At 44.6% G+C, this 16490-nt stretch overlaps 2 protein-coding genes across 6 annotated transcripts in view; one reads left to right on the top strand and one right to left on the bottom strand.

Moving 5' to 3' along the window:
* The window catches only part of NMNAT2 (nicotinamide nucleotide adenylyltransferase 2), a 200787-nt gene extending 195196 nt beyond the window's left edge, over nucleotides 1–5591 (top strand). For 4 of the 5 annotated variants that reach the window (XM_029227327.1, XM_029227331.1, XM_029227329.1 and 1 more), the window contains 3 exons: nucleotides 84–185; nucleotides 324–391; nucleotides 2959–5591. In XM_029227327.1, the coding sequence (XP_029083160.1) occupies nucleotides 84–185; nucleotides 324–391; nucleotides 2959–3061 (273 nt within the window). In that variant the 3' untranslated portion in view covers nucleotides 3062–5591. The remainder of the gene's footprint in view (nucleotides 1–83; nucleotides 186–323; nucleotides 392–2958) is intronic. The other variant, XM_029227330.1, reaches the window with a different exon arrangement.
* A 6258-nt stretch (nucleotides 5592–11849) lies between these two features.
* Nucleotides 11850–16490, bottom strand: part of LAMC2 (laminin subunit gamma 2) — a 62022-nt gene continuing 57381 nt past the window's right edge. The window contains exons 22-23 of the mRNA XM_029227036.1: nucleotides 16314–16413; nucleotides 11850–13493 (exon numbers count right to left, since the gene is read on the bottom strand). Of these exons, the coding sequence (XP_029082869.1) occupies nucleotides 13240–13493; nucleotides 16314–16413 (354 nt within the window). The 3' untranslated portion in view covers nucleotides 11850–13239. The remainder of the gene's footprint in view (nucleotides 13494–16313; nucleotides 16414–16490) is intronic.

The raw sequence follows: 16490 nt of genomic DNA on the forward strand, positions 1-16490 counted from the left end.
CTCTCTCTCTCTCTCTCTCTCTCTCTCTCTCTCTCTCTCTCTCTCTCCCTCCCTCTCTCCCTCCCCCCTCACCGTTTCTTCAGATGGAGGTGATTGTCGGGGACTTTGGGATCGTGGTGGTCCCCCGGGACGCAGCCGACACAGACCGAATCATGAATCACTCCTCAATACTCCGCAAATACAAAGTGAGTCCCCCATTCTCCCTGCTGGTGTAGTAATGTGATGTGGCCCTTCTCTGAGAAGCCTGCGGGCTGGAGAAGTGAGGATACAAAAGGAGTTTAGTGTGAGAGACTGGCTACCTACTGTCTCTGCTTTGTCCCCAGAACAACATCATGGTGGTAAAGGATGACATCAACCATCCCATGTCTGTCGTCAGCTCAACCAAGAGCAGGTACGTTTGACAAACGACCAGAGAGACCTTGGTCAGACTGGCTTACAAGTTCCCATACAACTCTCCTCAGTCCAGGCTGACCGTTAGGTTGGCTGACACCTGCTGCCCCAGTATGCAGCCTTCTTTTTAGAACTCATTTATTTGTCCCCAGTCATTGACTTTTAAAAGGGCGACAGGCCATTTATTAGTTTTAGCTGGTTTGAAGGGGGAAAAGGAGGTTTTTAGTTTGGACTCTAGTTTGAGGTACGCATGGAATTTGTAAGTGTTTAGGTTAAGCTGCCATAACAAAAAGATCCCCAATAGTTAGAGTTTTAAATAAGAGAAATGTTTATATCCCTCTAACTGAAGTCAGAAGAAACTGAATCTCTGTTCTTTTCAATGTGAAGCTTCCCTCTCAGGGTCCACAGCTGCTACAGTGACTGTTCTCAGCCAGTGGGAAAGGGCAAGGGGCCTTGTCCTTAGGAAGGTGACCCGAAGTTGCACATATCCCTTCCCCTTCATCCCCCTGGCTCAGCTTCAGTCATGTGGCCATGCCTAGCCTCCAGGGAGGCTGGGAGTAGACTTTGTAACTTGGCAGCTCTGTGTCCAACTAAATCTTGGGAGGTTGTAGCACTAAGCAGAAGAAAGAATGGATACTAGGGCCAGTTAACAGTCTTCACCACAACCCCCAAGTGGGAATGTCCAGTAGAATAATAAGATGTGTGGAATATAGAGGTCTGGAAGTGTAATAAAACTGAAAGCCATGAGTACCTAAGTGTAAATTAAAGTTCAGGGCTGTGGCTACGCTCACAGGGAGAGTCAGCAAGAAGAGAAGAAGGCTATGGGGAATACTTAAAACACATTAACATTTAAAAGAAGGCTGAGGGGGCTTCCCTGGTGGCACAGTGGTTGAGAGGCCGCTTGCCCATGCAGGGGACACGGGTTCGTGCCCTGGTCCGGGAGGATCCCACATGCCGCGGAGGGGCAGGGCCCGTGAGCCATGGCCGCTGAGCCTGTGCTCCGCAGCAGGAGAGGCCCGCGTACCGCAAAAAAAAAAAAAAAAAAAAAAAGGCTGAGGAGTAAATTAGAAGTTTGGGATTAAGATATACACACTACTATGTATAAAATAGATAACCAACAAGGATCTACTGTATAGCACAGGGAACTATACTAAATATTTTGTAATAGCCTACAAAGGAAAAGAACCTGAAAAAGAATAGATAGATAGATATATGTATGACTGAATCACTTCACTCTACACCTGAAGCTAACACAACATTGTAAATCAACTCTACTCCAATTTTTAAAAAGTAATAAAAAAAATAAAAGAGACGAAGGAGCAGTCAGAAACCACCAGCATTGGTGGCCCTGGAACAAAGGCAGCAGATGGCACAAAGATGGAGAGCCCTGTCAGTTGTCATCTGTGTCGCATGTTTCAGAGAAATCAAATGAGCCCAGGATTTTAAAAGGTCCGCTGGACTTCTTCCCTGGAAGGTGATTATGTAGACACTTGAAATAGTAGCATCAACTATGAGGTGAGAGCAGAAACCCAGTGACAACAACCAGTGAGGGGAAAGGGGAAGGCTGTGGTTCCAGCCACGGCTGCACAACAGAATTACCGTGAGAACTCACACAGCACAGATTCCCGTGTCCCATTGAGTCCCACCGAATCAGAATTTCTGGGTGTTGGGCCTGGCTATCTGCTTCCTGGGTGATTCTCGTGAAGCTGGGATTGGCATTTGGAAACCACGGTTATAGACCACTTTTTCAAGAAGGCTCCCTGTAAACTGTGCAGGGAGGCACTTGGGAACCTAGCTTGCTGGAAGGTCAGGACACTATGCATTGAAAAGGCACTGAGCCAGCCTCTGGGGAGATCTCACAACGCAGAGCACAGATGCCTTTTAGAATCTAGATATGCGGAGGAGTATATGAGTTCTTACAAATAGCTCCTTGGGGCCTGACATTCCCAAGACCATCATGCGCATAGAAAATGGGGAGCAGCCAGACCAAGTCTGGAGCAAAACCGTGCGGAAACCAGACCCCTTCTGTATTTGGTAGTCCACCCACCCCCCAGGGCTTGTGAGAAGGGCCTCAGAGAAGGGCAACTTCTTCTCTATCAGGGCTTCCATAGGAAGGAAAAGAAGGGGTCAATCATAAGGTTCATTTTCATGAGACCATGGTGTAGAGAAACACAAAGAAATGAAATAAGAATAGCTAACACTTGCATTGAAATGCCTCCTGTGTGCTTGGGCTTTTCTAAGTGCTTTGTGTAATGACTCATTTAATCATTTTAATAACTGAGATCGGCCCAGATACTACCCCCATTTTATAAACGAGAAAATGGAAGAATAGATGGGCTTAAACAACTTGCCCAAGGTTCCTCAGTTAGGAAGTGGCAGAGTTAGGATGGGGAAGGAATTATGGGGGCAGGAGGGCTTTTCCTGATAGGGATGCCGTGTATTTAGCCTAAGCAAAGACTGGTAATGGGGTGTTGGGTAAACCCTTTCCCCGAAAGGGAATGGGCTGGCCTGTCCTCTGGCCTTGCTTCAGGAAAGGATGTCATCTGATCACTGTCTCTTCTCATCCAGGTTGGCCCTGCAGCATGGGGACGGCCATGTCGTGGATTACCTGTCCCAGCCGGTCATCGACTACATTCTTAAGAGCCAGCTGTACATCAACACCTCGGGCTAGCAGCCCCAGGGCCCTCTGCTCCAGTCGTCCCTCGTCCTCCACCAACACACTGGCCCCTGCAGCCTCTGTCCGTCCCATTTCTCTCCTGCCTCTCTGTTCCTCCATCTCATCTTGACTGTTGTCCCCACTTGCTGACTCAACCCCCCCACAGTGTGGAGGACCTGCAGAGAACCACGGCATACCCCACTCCGCAGTCATCTTCGGACAAACTTTCCTCTAGTCTCCGGGTTGGGGGTGGGTGAGGGGGTAGGGATAGGGGAAGTGCGGTCCTCGGAGATGCGCGGGTGTCCGTCTCCCAGCATGCTCTGGGGAGGTGGCTCCGGGCCTCGCCTTCCCAGCATGCCCTTTACCACAAAGGGCTATTTTTCTTTCTTTCTTTCTTTTCTTTCGTTTTTTTTATGTTTTGTGTCGTTTTTGTTCACTCCTCAGAGAACTTGGATCCAATCAGTGTCCGTGGTTCTTTATGTTTGTAGTCTTGTTGCATTCCTGTGGTATTCCTTCCATTTTGATAGGATACTGCAGCCAGCCTCAGCTCTCAGAAGGTGCGTGTGGGCTACACCCGGTGAACGAGGCCGAGCCACCTCCACTTTCCCAACACCCTCACCCACCTACCCGCTTTCTCCCCTCTGCTGCCCACACACACCGCAGTCTGGGGTCGAGATTGAGACATTCATGTTCTGAAACCTGGGATGCAAGTCTGGGAATAGTAGGGTTTCTCAGAAGGATTTCAGCCCATTTCCCTAGTTTCAGAAGACCACGTTCCTGATGGGCCTGTGATCACACAGAGCCAGTCCCTTCTCCTTTCTTGGTGGCATCTGTGCAGTTACTTATTTGGGCTGTAACTTGTGACAGAATGTGGGTTGTTCTCTGCCAGCCCAGGCATTACCAAGGGACCTTCAGATCACCATCAAAGCCCTTGGAGGCCATACTTAGCCGCATTCTTGCATTTGAGAAGAATTAGTACGCAAGGCCAAATCCTAATAATGCAGTCATTTCTGAAATAAAATATGCTAGGAATTCACTCAACCATAGAGATCTTTGCTAACTGGAATTACTTATTGCCTGTTTGGCTGGGAAATGCTTCTGTCATAATGTAAGTCCAGGATGACCTAGGAGAAAGCAGTCAGTTTCCCTGATGGGAACCGGTGATTCTCACCCACTCTAGCTTGGTAACACAGGCGGCGCCTGAGGTTAGTTCCTTTTTGAGAAGCAGAGCCTCAGCCTTGTTCCTGGGTTAGGATTACATCTTGTGCTGAGCCCAGCAGCCACAGTCATCGCCTCCTGGTGAGCGTGGGCTCACAGAACAGAGATCTCGGGGGAGTGTCAAGAGCCGCTAAAGTGTTTCAGCCCTTTTCTCCCTAATTTCCCACCTTCCTCTGCTGCCCTGGAAATAGTTTTGACAGACTCTGTTCTAGTTGTTTAGGCCTCGTTCACGACCTGCTTAAAGAACCAAAAGGAAATTACCGTCTTATACTCTGTGTCCCTCATCTAGTCTCTGGCTCTTGGGTTTTTGGTTCTTTGAGGAATGGTCCCTGAACGGTAGGATGATTTTTTCAAAATCTAGTACCAACCCTGGCCCAGAAGGGGCCAGGTAGGATCTGACACCAGAAACAATGTTCTTCACCACACATTTCACATCTGTAACATCCTTCAATAGCCTCCAGGGAAAGAAACTAAATTCAACAGAAGAATAGCAAGGTGGGGTGGGGGAGGTGCTGTTCCTCTTGCATTATGGAAATAACCTCCAAAGGACAGAAGTGAGATCCTATTCTTGGGTCTCAGTGTTTGGCTAAGGATCATGGAATCATAAACTGGAAAGATCTTTAGAGATTTGTTGATCCAACCTTTCCTTTAAAGGATGAGGGAGCAGAGATCCACTGGATTAAATGGCTGGTCCAAGGTCACACAGCAAGTGTAGAGTCTGGCAAAAGGCTAACGTCTCCCTGACCCCTTAGGTCATCACACCACATGGTCCCTGATCCTCTGGTTCCCCATGATACTGACCAGGTAAGATGTAGTTTTCAGTCTTTACCTGGCGTCTTTCTCTTAAGTTATGTTTGTCTCAGGTGCTCCCTGTATATGGCCTTGTGTTTGCTAGTCCTGGGGGAGGGTGTGATGGTGAGGAAGGCTGTAGCTAGGTTTCCCTTAGAAACCGATAGCTGGAGATGGCAACGGCTTGGAGGAAATCTGAATCCAAGAAAGGATTGCTTTGTGGAAGACAAAGACCCAGAAAGTGCTCAAGATTGCATTCGTGCTGGAGAGAGAGTGACAGAAGTATCTTTGTCTAGGCAAGACAGCTGCAAGCCAGGAAACGAAACAAAGGAAATCAGGGAGCTGGATTCCCTGGGGGAACACGCATTTTCAAGGATATGGAGTTTATGGATAGAGTTTATTCTGAAGATCCACGTGAGCAGATCTGAGAAAGACCAGCTGTCTTTTGTCTCTTTGGCCCACTTTTCCTTTGCTGGGCTCTGTGGTCAAGCCCCATTTAGTCCACGACCCATGAGAGGAAACAGGGCTGGCTCTCGGCATTCAGTGGGGGAGGGGGGGGGGGGGGAGGCAGAAGGCATGCTTGTAGGGAGAGTGAGATGAGCTGAAGAAAAGAATGGGAGCATAGAAGTAGATTTCTAGGAATGAAATGGGGCAGATTCTATCTTGATGAATCATAAGGATCATGTTAAAATAGCTTTTCTTTAATACCAGGAAAAGTGACTCCCCTTTTGGATGGAATTGTCCATTTCCTGCCCTGCCCCATTCTTCACTTGCTAGGGGGAGGTCAGAGCTCCTCTCTCAGTCCAGGCAGGACACGATGACTGTGACCCAGACAAGGCCAACACCAGAGAGATGATTCAGAGTTTGAAGTAGTGCCCCAGGTGCCAACAGGATGACCTCGAGACCCCAACTTCCACTCGGGTCCTGCTCCTTCCCAAAAAGGCCAACCCAAAGGCTCAGAGATCGTGAGAAGGGCACGGGCTAGAAAGATTGTGTCAAGAGGAGTCTGGAGCCTCATTTCCTGCCTACCAATAAAAATGTCCCTCCCACTTCTATGAAAGTGGCTGATATGTAAGAACAGGCAGGAGGGAAACCCTTTGTGTCAATGACTCTCTTCTCAAGGAATGGCCCTTTGGGGGCAGGGGTCTGTGCTGCTAGCTGGTACCTCATTTGCCACCCCCCTTCCCTAACCCCAGGCAGCCTCTGGGGCCATCTTGCTTTCACTTTCCTTGAATGTACATGGGAACAGGGGAGGAAAGTCTCTTACTGAAGTGCCTGAAACCCAGAACTAGAGCTTCTAGAGACGCTGTTCTTCCTGTCCCGGCTTGGCCAACCTTCCCCCAACGTTCCCTAGTCTCATGCTTCAGCTTCTCAGAAAGAATAAAAGAACATGATGTTGTAATTAAATTGAAAGCAAGACTCCGTAACCAAACTGCAGCAAAAGGCAGAGAATTACAGGGAGAAATGACTTGTATTTTAATAGCCCAAATCTATTCCCCCAAACAGACTCTCTCTCTCTCTCTCTCTCTCTAGAGGACGAAGAGAGAGAAGCATGTTATATTTTATTCATCAAAAGAGTAATGCAAAAGTAAATCAGTAGAATATGAAAAGCTCAGGATCTCTCCCAAGGCTACGGCAGGAAAGCAGGCAGGTGAGATGGGAAGGATGGAAACAGGGATCGATTTTGTAGTTCATCCAATTTGGACACCTTAGGAATAGCATCGTGGTAAAGATGATGAGTGTGCTCTGTCCACTTCATTTGGTCTGCGCCTTCCTATAGCTGCCCAGTAAACGCGATTCTTCACGTGGTTTCTTTGTTGTGTATGTTTGGAATGTCCTATTAGCCTGTAACAGTCAGTTAGGAATGAGTTACACTCTTTCCCTCCGCCTTCAGTCTAGGTCTGGCGCCCAGACCTCAGCTTGATCCAAGCAGTCTCAAGGATTGGCATGGGGAGGGGGAAGCTTTTTTGAATCACTTTTTGGTCCCTGAATCTGCCATTTTGAGAATAAGATTTGCTTTGGAAATCAACACATTAATAAAAACTACATTCAAGTTGCAACACCATCTCACAGTGAAATATTTTGAGTAAAATTTTGTTGCTAGAATAGTCACAGACAAAAGTTTTATCGGCAAAATGTTTCAATTACGTTAATAAATAAGATGATGCTACTAGTCTCGTGTCTTGGCCTAGAATCTTCTCTGTGATTTGCAGAATTAACCACTTTTTCTTCACAGTCTTACTTGACAGAAGCCAACAGTTGTTAAGCACGCTCTTAGAGCAGGAGATTCTCTGGCTGGTTTGGCTGATGCAGCACGTGTAATATGAAAGTATATACAACCACACCCATAAGCAGGGAAGAATAATTAGCAAATTTGTCAATTGTGCCTAAGTTTTCTCAGTTTTTTTAAAAAATCAAATCTTAGGTTCTACCTAATCTGCATAGTCTGGTCTTGGTTAGCTTTGGATTCTTAATGAAATTAGTGCTTTGTGACTTAAAAATGTATTTGTGAAAATTAAAAACTTGGATAACTTGCTTCTTGACATAAAAGATCTCAAGTAAGACAGAAATTGTTAAACTCACAATTGGTTTTGTTTGGTAAAGTAAACAAGCAAAAACCGAATAAGTTAATTGTTCAATCCTGCTGTGGCTGTTAGTTTGTATTTAATTTTTAGTCGTGGCGTACATTATGCATGGGTTTAGGTGTAAATAGTGATAGTCCTTAGCTAATATCACTCATGATTCAGTAGGTCAAATAACAATTCCCCATTCTGCCACCTCATTTAAGGCTTAGCTACTTGTTTGTCAGATGAGTTGTGTGAGGTTTTTAAAAATTATTTTGGTTCTTAGTATCTTTTTCTGTTTAAGACTGAGATTAGTTAGCTTTGTGTGTATCCATGTGGGTTTGTTGGCATATCACGATGGTGCTTGATATGCCTTATAAATTGATGGCTTGTATTTATGTTTGCTATTTTACTCGCAAAGCTGAACACTTTTTTCCTTCTCTCCTGAGACTACGTAATGATGTGCTCTTGTTTAAAACTGGGTATAAACACTGGTTTATTTTGCTTACTTATACAAACTTATAAAATATATACACTACCTATGAATTAACATACATGTACATAGCACATTTTTTCCCTTATGACCCATAAGTAAGCTTCAGATCTTGGAATTTCCTAGAAAGTTCCATGTAGCCCATAGTATAAGGAAAGCAGAGAGAGAGAAAAAAAAATCTAATCTCTGCTTTCCAGGTGGGAAAATTGAACCACAGCAAGAATCCACAACATTCCCATGACCATATAAAACATTAAAAAAAGAAAGAGAAGCATATTCCTGGTCCTTGAGACTTGGTCCAAACATTGGACATTACTGAGTATCATCTCACCCTTTTGTCCAGCCTCCTAAGAGTACTGAAAAAAAGGAATCACATCCTGGGATCAGATCAGAAATACATCTGCTAAAGAAATTAAAGATGATACAAACAGATGGAGAGAAATACCATGTTCTTGGATTGGAAGAATCAACAGTGTGAAAATGACTATACTACCCAAAGCAATCTACAGATTCAATGCAATCCCTATCAAACCACCAATGGCATTTTTCACAGAACTAGAACAAAAAATTGCACAATTTGTATGGAAACGCAAAAGACCCAGAATAGCCAAAGCAATCTTAAGAAAAGTGGAGCTGGAGGAATCAGGCTTCAGACTATACTACAAAGCTACAGTAATCAAGACAGTATGGTACTGGCACAAAAGCAGAAATATAGGAACAGGATAGAAGGCCCAGAGATAAACCCATACACATACTGTCACCTTATCTTTGATAAAGATGGCAAGAGTATACAATGGAGAAAAGACAGTCTCTTCAATAATTGGTGCTGGGAAAACTGGAGAGCTACATGTAAAAGAATGAAATTAGAACACTTCCTAACACCATACACAAAAACAAACTCAAAATGGATTAAAGGCCTAAATATAAGGCCAGACACTATAAAACTCTTAGAGGAAAACGTAGGAAGAGCACTCTTTGACATAAATCACAGCAAGATCCTTTTTGACCCACCTCCTAGAGAAATGGAAGTAAAACAAAAACTAACAAATGCGACCTAATGAAAGTTAAAACCTTTTGCACAGCAAAGGAAACCATAAACAAGATGAAAAGACACCACTCAGAATGGGAGAAAATATTTGCAAATGAAGCAACTGACAAAGGATTAATCTCCAAATTATACAAGCAGCTTGTTCAGCTCAATATCAAAAAAACAAACAACCCAATCCAAAAATGAGCAGAAGACCTAAATAGACATTTCTCCAAAGAAGATATACAGATTGCCAACAAACACATGAAAGAATGCTCAACATCACTAATCATTAGAGAAATGCAAATCAAAACTACAATGAGGCATCACCTCACATCAGTCAGAATAGCCATCATCAAAAAATCAACAAACAAAATGAATGCTGGAGAGGGTGTGGAGAAAAGGGAACCCCCTTGCACTGTTGGTAGGAATGTAAATTGATACAACCACTATGGAGAACAGTATGGAAGTTCCTTAAAAAACTACAAATAGAACTACCATATGACCCAGCAATCCCACTACTGGGCATATACGCTGAGAAAACCATAATTCAAAAAGGGACACGTACCACAATGTTCATTGCAGCACTATTTACAATAGCCAGGACGTGGAAGCAACCTAAGTGTCCATCGACAGATGAATGGATAAAGAAGATGTGGCACATATATACAATGGAGTATTACTTAGCCATAAAAAGAAACGAAATTGAGTTATTTGTAGCAAGGTGGATGGACCTAGAGACTGTCATACAGAGTGAAGTAAGTCAGAAAGAGAAAAACAAATACCGTATGCTAACACATATGTATGGAATCTAAAAAAATAAAAAGGGTTCTGATGAACCTAGGGGCAGGACAGGAATAAAGACATAGACAGAGAATGGACTTGAGGACATGGGGAGGGGGATGGGTAAGCTGGGTGAAGTGAGAGAGTAACACTGACATATATACACTACCAAACGTAAAATAGATAGCTAGTGGGAAACAGCTGCCTAGCACAGGGAGATCAGCTCTGTGCTTTGCGACCACGTAGAGGTGAGGGATAAGGAGGGTGGCAGGGAGATGCAAGAGGGAGGGGTTATGGGATATACGTATGCACATAGCTGGTTCACTTTGTTATATACAGCAGAAACTAACACACCATTGTAAAGAAATTATACTCCAATAAAGGTGTTAAGAAAAAATGAAAGAAATACATCTGCTAAGATGTTACAGTCTATGGGCAGTTTCATTTCTACCCATCTCTCCAAACAGAGATCCCCATGAGCCAAAGTAGATGACGATATGTGTGATAGCTTACCAGTGGCACAGTTAATCAGGCAACTCTCAGAGGAGAAGCACAAGAGAGTTGCCACTACAAATGATACACACTGATAGAAATAGGAAGGAAAAGTACCCTTAACTTGGCAGGTTCAGCTCAGGACTGGTAACAGAGTCTAAGTCCTGGGTAGGCTATTTCTAAGTCACACACCCCTTCTTTCTTCTTAGGGACAGTCTGCCACATCCTCAGAAATGAGGGAATCATTATTATACTAAGAGAGTCACATGAGTCACTTTTCCACTCCCCATCCCTACTTGGGGATCATTTCCTCTTTGTCAGGGAAGACGTTTTTATGACTTCCTTAACAGTCTAACCCACTTTTATGATTACATGCATCTTGGTTATTAACTAATGGGATCCCCCACCAAGTTCTCTAAAGTCGCTACTACCTAATCCTACACTTGGCAGCAACAGTAGCCAGTGACTCATGATGTACGCTCCCCTTTCACAGTATAGAATTGTCAGAGAAGTGGCTTCCTGCCAAGGGACTGTATTTCCTAGACCCCTTGCCAGTAAGATGTGGTCATAATAATACTGGGTTCTGGACCACAGAATGTGAGAGAAAGTGATGTGCAGCCCCTCCCAGGCCTGGCCCACAAAGACCTTCCATGTGTCTCCGTCTTTCATGTCTTTTTTCCCCTCCACCCCCTGGAATGGAGACGGTGCAGAGGGCAACCTGAGAAGTCACATGGTGGTAGGGCCTCTGGAAATGACTATGTGGAGGGCTACTGTGCCAACTTTCTCCACATCCAGTACGCCATGAGGGCAAGAAGAAAGTCTGTCGTGAGGGAGTTACGCATATTTTTAGGTCCGTGTGAGATAGTAGTTAATGTAAGCGAGTTTGTAACATATGTGACTGCGTATTCCAAGACAGGATTAAAAATGCACTTTCAGAGAAGGTAAAGCATAGTGATCAGATCGGTCAGAATTTGGGGGGGGCGGGTCAGTGTAGGCAGAAGCAGAATCCTTTCCTCAGCCACTTGGGTAGATGGCCAATTCAGGATCTTAATTTATTAAATTTTAGTTTATTAAAATGCAGGGTAATGTACCACAAACTATTGATTTTACCTTTATTTTAGAGCTGATGCAAAAAAAGACAAAAATATTGATTATCACCCTCGCCCTGCTCAGGTTGTTCCAGAAATAAATCCTCCTTTACACTTAGAAGACAGCACCAGTTAAATCTCATAAAGTGTGTGCATGGTTAGAAAGGGCAAAACAAGATGCTCAGAAAAAGGAATTAGAGATGTTAATTCTAGGGCTCATTGCTCTTTCTGAAGCATTCTTTGTTGTCATTGTTTTGGTACCTACACCTTAAGCTTAGAGTTTAACAAATTAGAAACTGGCCACGGGCATCTAAGAATTGTTCTTTATTTAAAAACATGTCCATGAAAAGCCAAGGAAATACAGAGGTGAGGCAGCACCAAAGCCTTCTGAGCCGAGGTTGGAAGTGCTTCTGGTTTTTCCAGAAATTCCCACTGGTGCTATGACTCAACAATGTGTTGCAGTCAGTGGAGGAAAGGAGCAGAGTGACAGCTGAAATGCAAAGAAGTGTGCACAACCCAGAGCCATTTCAGCTATTTACCGAAATCCAAGTGCCCCCATGGGATGTCTTGCAACACATGTTCTGTTGAGAAAAAGAGGTTGCAAACCATGGGGTTATTGCAATAAACACCACTTGTGATGAACAGGATTTGTAAGTTTAAATTTTTTTCAAGGTTTGTTTTCCTCACTATGCAATCAACTCTATGACAGAGACTATGACACCACTGTACCCCAGCCCCTGGCACACAACAGGTACAATAAATATATGTTGTAAGGATGGATGGATGGAAGGATGGACTCTACCCAGCTCGAGTATAAGTAGGAACATCGTCTGGTATCAGAAGAGAGAACAAAACACATAGAAGCATATAATTTTTAGTGTTTGAAAAATGGCATTGAATTAGGACTAATAAATCTTGGATAACTGCACCTCTTTCAGTGCCCAAGCTACATTTTTACATCACTTTGAAACCCCAAAGTAAATACTTTCCCAGTGTTTGCTTGGCTGGTAGGAAATGCTTTAATAAAAACGTAGTCTCTAAGTTGCCTGCCATCATCAGGGAAAAGGAGGTCACTTCCAGGCCCAGAAGAAGTCAAAGGTGGCAGGGTACCAATGCTCCAAAGGGGCCAGCCTTACAGCTCCTCACTCCGTCACTGCTCACTTCTTCCAGTTTGAAAGTGGAGTATGTGTGTATGGACTGGGTGATAAGTGGGAAGAGCTCTGATCAACAAGAACACGTTGGACACCATGAGGCAACAGTATTTTACTGACCACAGCATGACTGGAATTCACTCTCTGTTCTGACGTTAGGAAGAATTTTAGGTGTGGGCAAAGTCAAAAAATTTTCCCTTTGATCACATTACTCAAAGGATAAGCTGTCTACGACCCAGCAGCACTTGTCCATACTCCAGGACTCAGTTTATGACTACTCTGAGACAAACATCTGCCTGTGTGGTTTGTCCTTCCATCCAGTCTACACTTTGGGGTCCAGGCCCTCGATGAGTCTCATACCCAGTGCCATTTGCCTCATTACCCTGAATCAGGAAGCAAAGAGCATCACACTGATACAAGAAGACATTTATCTGGCCAAGGTCTCAAGGACGGGACCAGGTTCAGTTGACCTGAGCGCACCCATTCAACAGGTTCAAATGTCCCCATCCCACCCCACCCACATGAGACGGCTCCTGCGCCTGAGGTCTCTATCCCAAGAACCTCAGTTGAGAAATCACAAAGGCAGCTTCAGTGCTGCTCAAGAGCCTGGGTGTTGTAGCAGCCTGGGGGCAGGTTGTCCCTAATGTTCTCCAGGTTCTTCACATCAGCCAGAATCCCATCTATGCTCGTCTCCAGTGAACGGAGGTGGCCCCTCTGACAGCTTGCCCTCTCTTCCAGCTTTGACATCAACGGCCGCAGCTGACTGTTGATCTGGGCCTTGGCTTGGAAAAGCTTCTGCTCCAATAAGATCAGCCCCTCTTCATCCATACTGCCAGGCTGGTCTATTTTAGGAAACAAGAAAGGAGTTAACAGAGGAAAAAGCTGTGGTTAGATCTCCTTGAACATATGCAGGCCCTTCTGTAACTTTAGCTAATTTCCATTTTCACCGGCCCAGAGCAAATAGTATGCTGTGCATTTGAAAGGCTTATTTTAAATTATAAATAATCTAGAAGAAATTCTGAGAGCACGAGCCTCATTATTGGGTTTTGAACAGCCCAGTTTAAGCCTCTGGACTCTTTAGTTCAGCAAGATGAAGCTTGGATTTCTGTTTTCATGTTAGAGGTAACAGCTCCTGCTCTGAAAAGATGAATGCTGAAGGTCATAGGGACCTTATACTGCTCAAGGTGTCTGCCCAGCACAGCTCATCCCTAACATCAGAATCAACTCCAAATTCTGCTTTCTGAACCACCCTTAGGAAATCTCTTGCTGTTTTCTATTAGAAGACCTTTAGAAACTGGCTGGGCCTCAGGGTTTAGAGAGGCCAAGGTGTGCTTTGCTATTTGAGGGATGAATTCCAGCTGTTATGAAATGACGTAAGACGTCATTCTGGCCCGAAACAGTGGGAATCTGTCTAGATATTAGTTTATTTCCAACATGAAATGTGGTCACGTTTGTTCAGGTATGTTTCACCCATAAACAATCTGATACTAATGTCAGCATGAAGGGCACCTGGCCAGACCCATTTGGTTTGAAAAGGTCTGAGTGGTCCTTAGTCAATTCAAACTCAAGGTCAGGTGCAGTGATAGCATTTGACTGCAGAAGTTTATCACAACTAGAGAGATTAAACTGTTATTGCTCCGGGACTCAGGAGAGCAAACAGAGTAGAAACAGCACTACAACAAAAATGTTGATCCAGTGGATCAGTCCTTCACCTGCGGACAGGGGAGAATTCCAGAATTTAGGGTTCTACAACACGCAGGGAAAGTGAAGCAAGCTTGGGGATAAAATGTCCATGGGGAGGCAGCATGAGCTTCTCAAAAGCAGCAGGAACACTAGAGACAGAAACCTCGGTTAGAATCCTGCCTCCAAAACTTCCTATGTGATCAGTGGGACAGTATTAAACTCCCTGAGCTTCTGTTTACTCCTTTGTGAAATAAAATAATAAAAATAATAAAACTTGAGGCTTCCCTAGTGGTGCAGTGGTTAAGAATCTGCCTGCCAATGCAGGGGACACAGGTTCAATCCCTGGTTCAGGAAGATCCCACATGCCACGGAGCAACTAAGCCTATGCACCACAACTACTGAGCCTGTGCTCTAGAGCCCACGAGCCACAACTACTGAGCCTGTGCACCACAACTACTGAGCCTGCGCTCTAGAGCCCGCGAGCCACAACTACTGAAGCCCGTGCACCTACAGCCCGTGCTCTGCAACAAGAGAAGCCACCGCAACGAGAAGCCCGCGCACCACCATGAAGAGTAGCCCCTGCTCGCCACAACTAGAGAAAGCCCACGTGTGGCAACAAAGACCCAATGCAGCCAAAAATAAATAAAGTAAAATAAATAAATTTTAAAAATAATAATAATAATAAAACTTACTTTATAGGACCTTTAAAAGACTTAAATGATCTTCCACCACGAAAAACCTGGCATAGTGCCTGTCACACAGTAAATGTTTGACAGTTCCCATCCAGCCTCTCTCCCCATGCTCTCACTTTCTCTTTAAAGGCCCTGTTAGTTTCATTGCCTTTTTCAGAACACTAAGCAAAATCACTAAACTCTCCACTGGGGAGGGTTTATTTGTTTATTTATTTTTTACCCTTAGAGGGTCTTTTACTCTTTGGGGCTCATTGGATCACAAAGCAAACCTGTCAGGATAACAACACAGACAATATTGGTCTCTCAGGGTGATGATAACACTCCACAGAAAAATCTGGTTTTAAAGAGGTTCTCCTGAAGGTTGCTGGAATCTCTGACTGAATCCCTAGTTCCATATATGCTGCAGTCCAGGCTCGATGAAACAGTGTTTGATATCAGTTCTACCCAAGCCCATAATTTTAATTTATGTGTTTTCTTTTGGATGGGATTCTGTGAGGAAACCTGAGCTGCTGCCACACGGTGCCCTCAAATCTATTTTATCCTAAAATTTTGCAGTATCTCATGGACCTACAACCTTGACGTTTCTTTCGGGTCATCTACCTGGCAGCTCAAGTTTCCACAACCCTTTACAGCAAGGTGTAACTGTGGTTGGAAGGGACAAACAGCAGAATTGGCAGGTGATTCTTGACCTCACAGACTGGGAGAATCTTCCCCCCCCCCCACTCCTACTTCCTCAGAGCTCTATGACTTCCCCTCAGTTATTTCAACTGTCTCCTGAACCATCTCATCCTGCCTCTTGTCTAACCCACCTTCATACTCTCCTGCACTCAGCTGCCCCAGTGATCTTTCCAAAATATACAGCAACAATGTCATCCCTCTGCTTGACACTGTCTACTAAGTTCTCAGGATCAAGGTCAGAAGCCTTAGCAGGACTGTCAAACTGTCCAGTATTCTTTTTCACTGTGAAGCTCGAATCCTGCCTCCACAATTTACTGTGTGATCTGCAGGACATTATTAACCTCTCTGAGCCTCAATATACCTTCCCTACATACACCCAGTTCTTTGAACTACAGACTTTCACCTCCAAGGGCAATAGGTAGGTTCTCAGTTACCCATTTTAGAGATGGTAAAATAGAGTCCCACAAATGTAAAGAAGTTTCCAGGCCCTGAAGTATCTGGGCCTGGAAACAAAGCAAATTTCCTGATACCCTTAAGGAAAGTTGAGACTCCCACTCAGCGGGAGAAGCCCTGGAACATGGACTGGAAGGTTGTGGATACTCCACATACCTATTAGGTGTAGGATGCCGTCCAACATGTTAAGTGTGTCTTGGATCGTAACTCCAGCATTCCTGGCTCTGTTATCAACTCTTTGGGCTTCTGTGATTACCTGAGGAAAACATAAACACAAGCCCATTTTGCAAGGATGTTCCCACGCTGGCAAGGTTAAAGTGCTCTCTGCTGGAA

Source organism: Monodon monoceros, unplaced genomic scaffold, assembly GCF_005190385.1.
Source record: "Monodon monoceros isolate NGI ecotype Baffin Bay Population unplaced genomic scaffold, NGI_Narwhal_1 Super_Scaffold_18, whole genome shotgun sequence".
In the NCBI taxonomy this organism is placed as follows: domain Eukaryota; kingdom Metazoa; phylum Chordata; class Mammalia; order Artiodactyla; family Monodontidae; genus Monodon; species Monodon monoceros.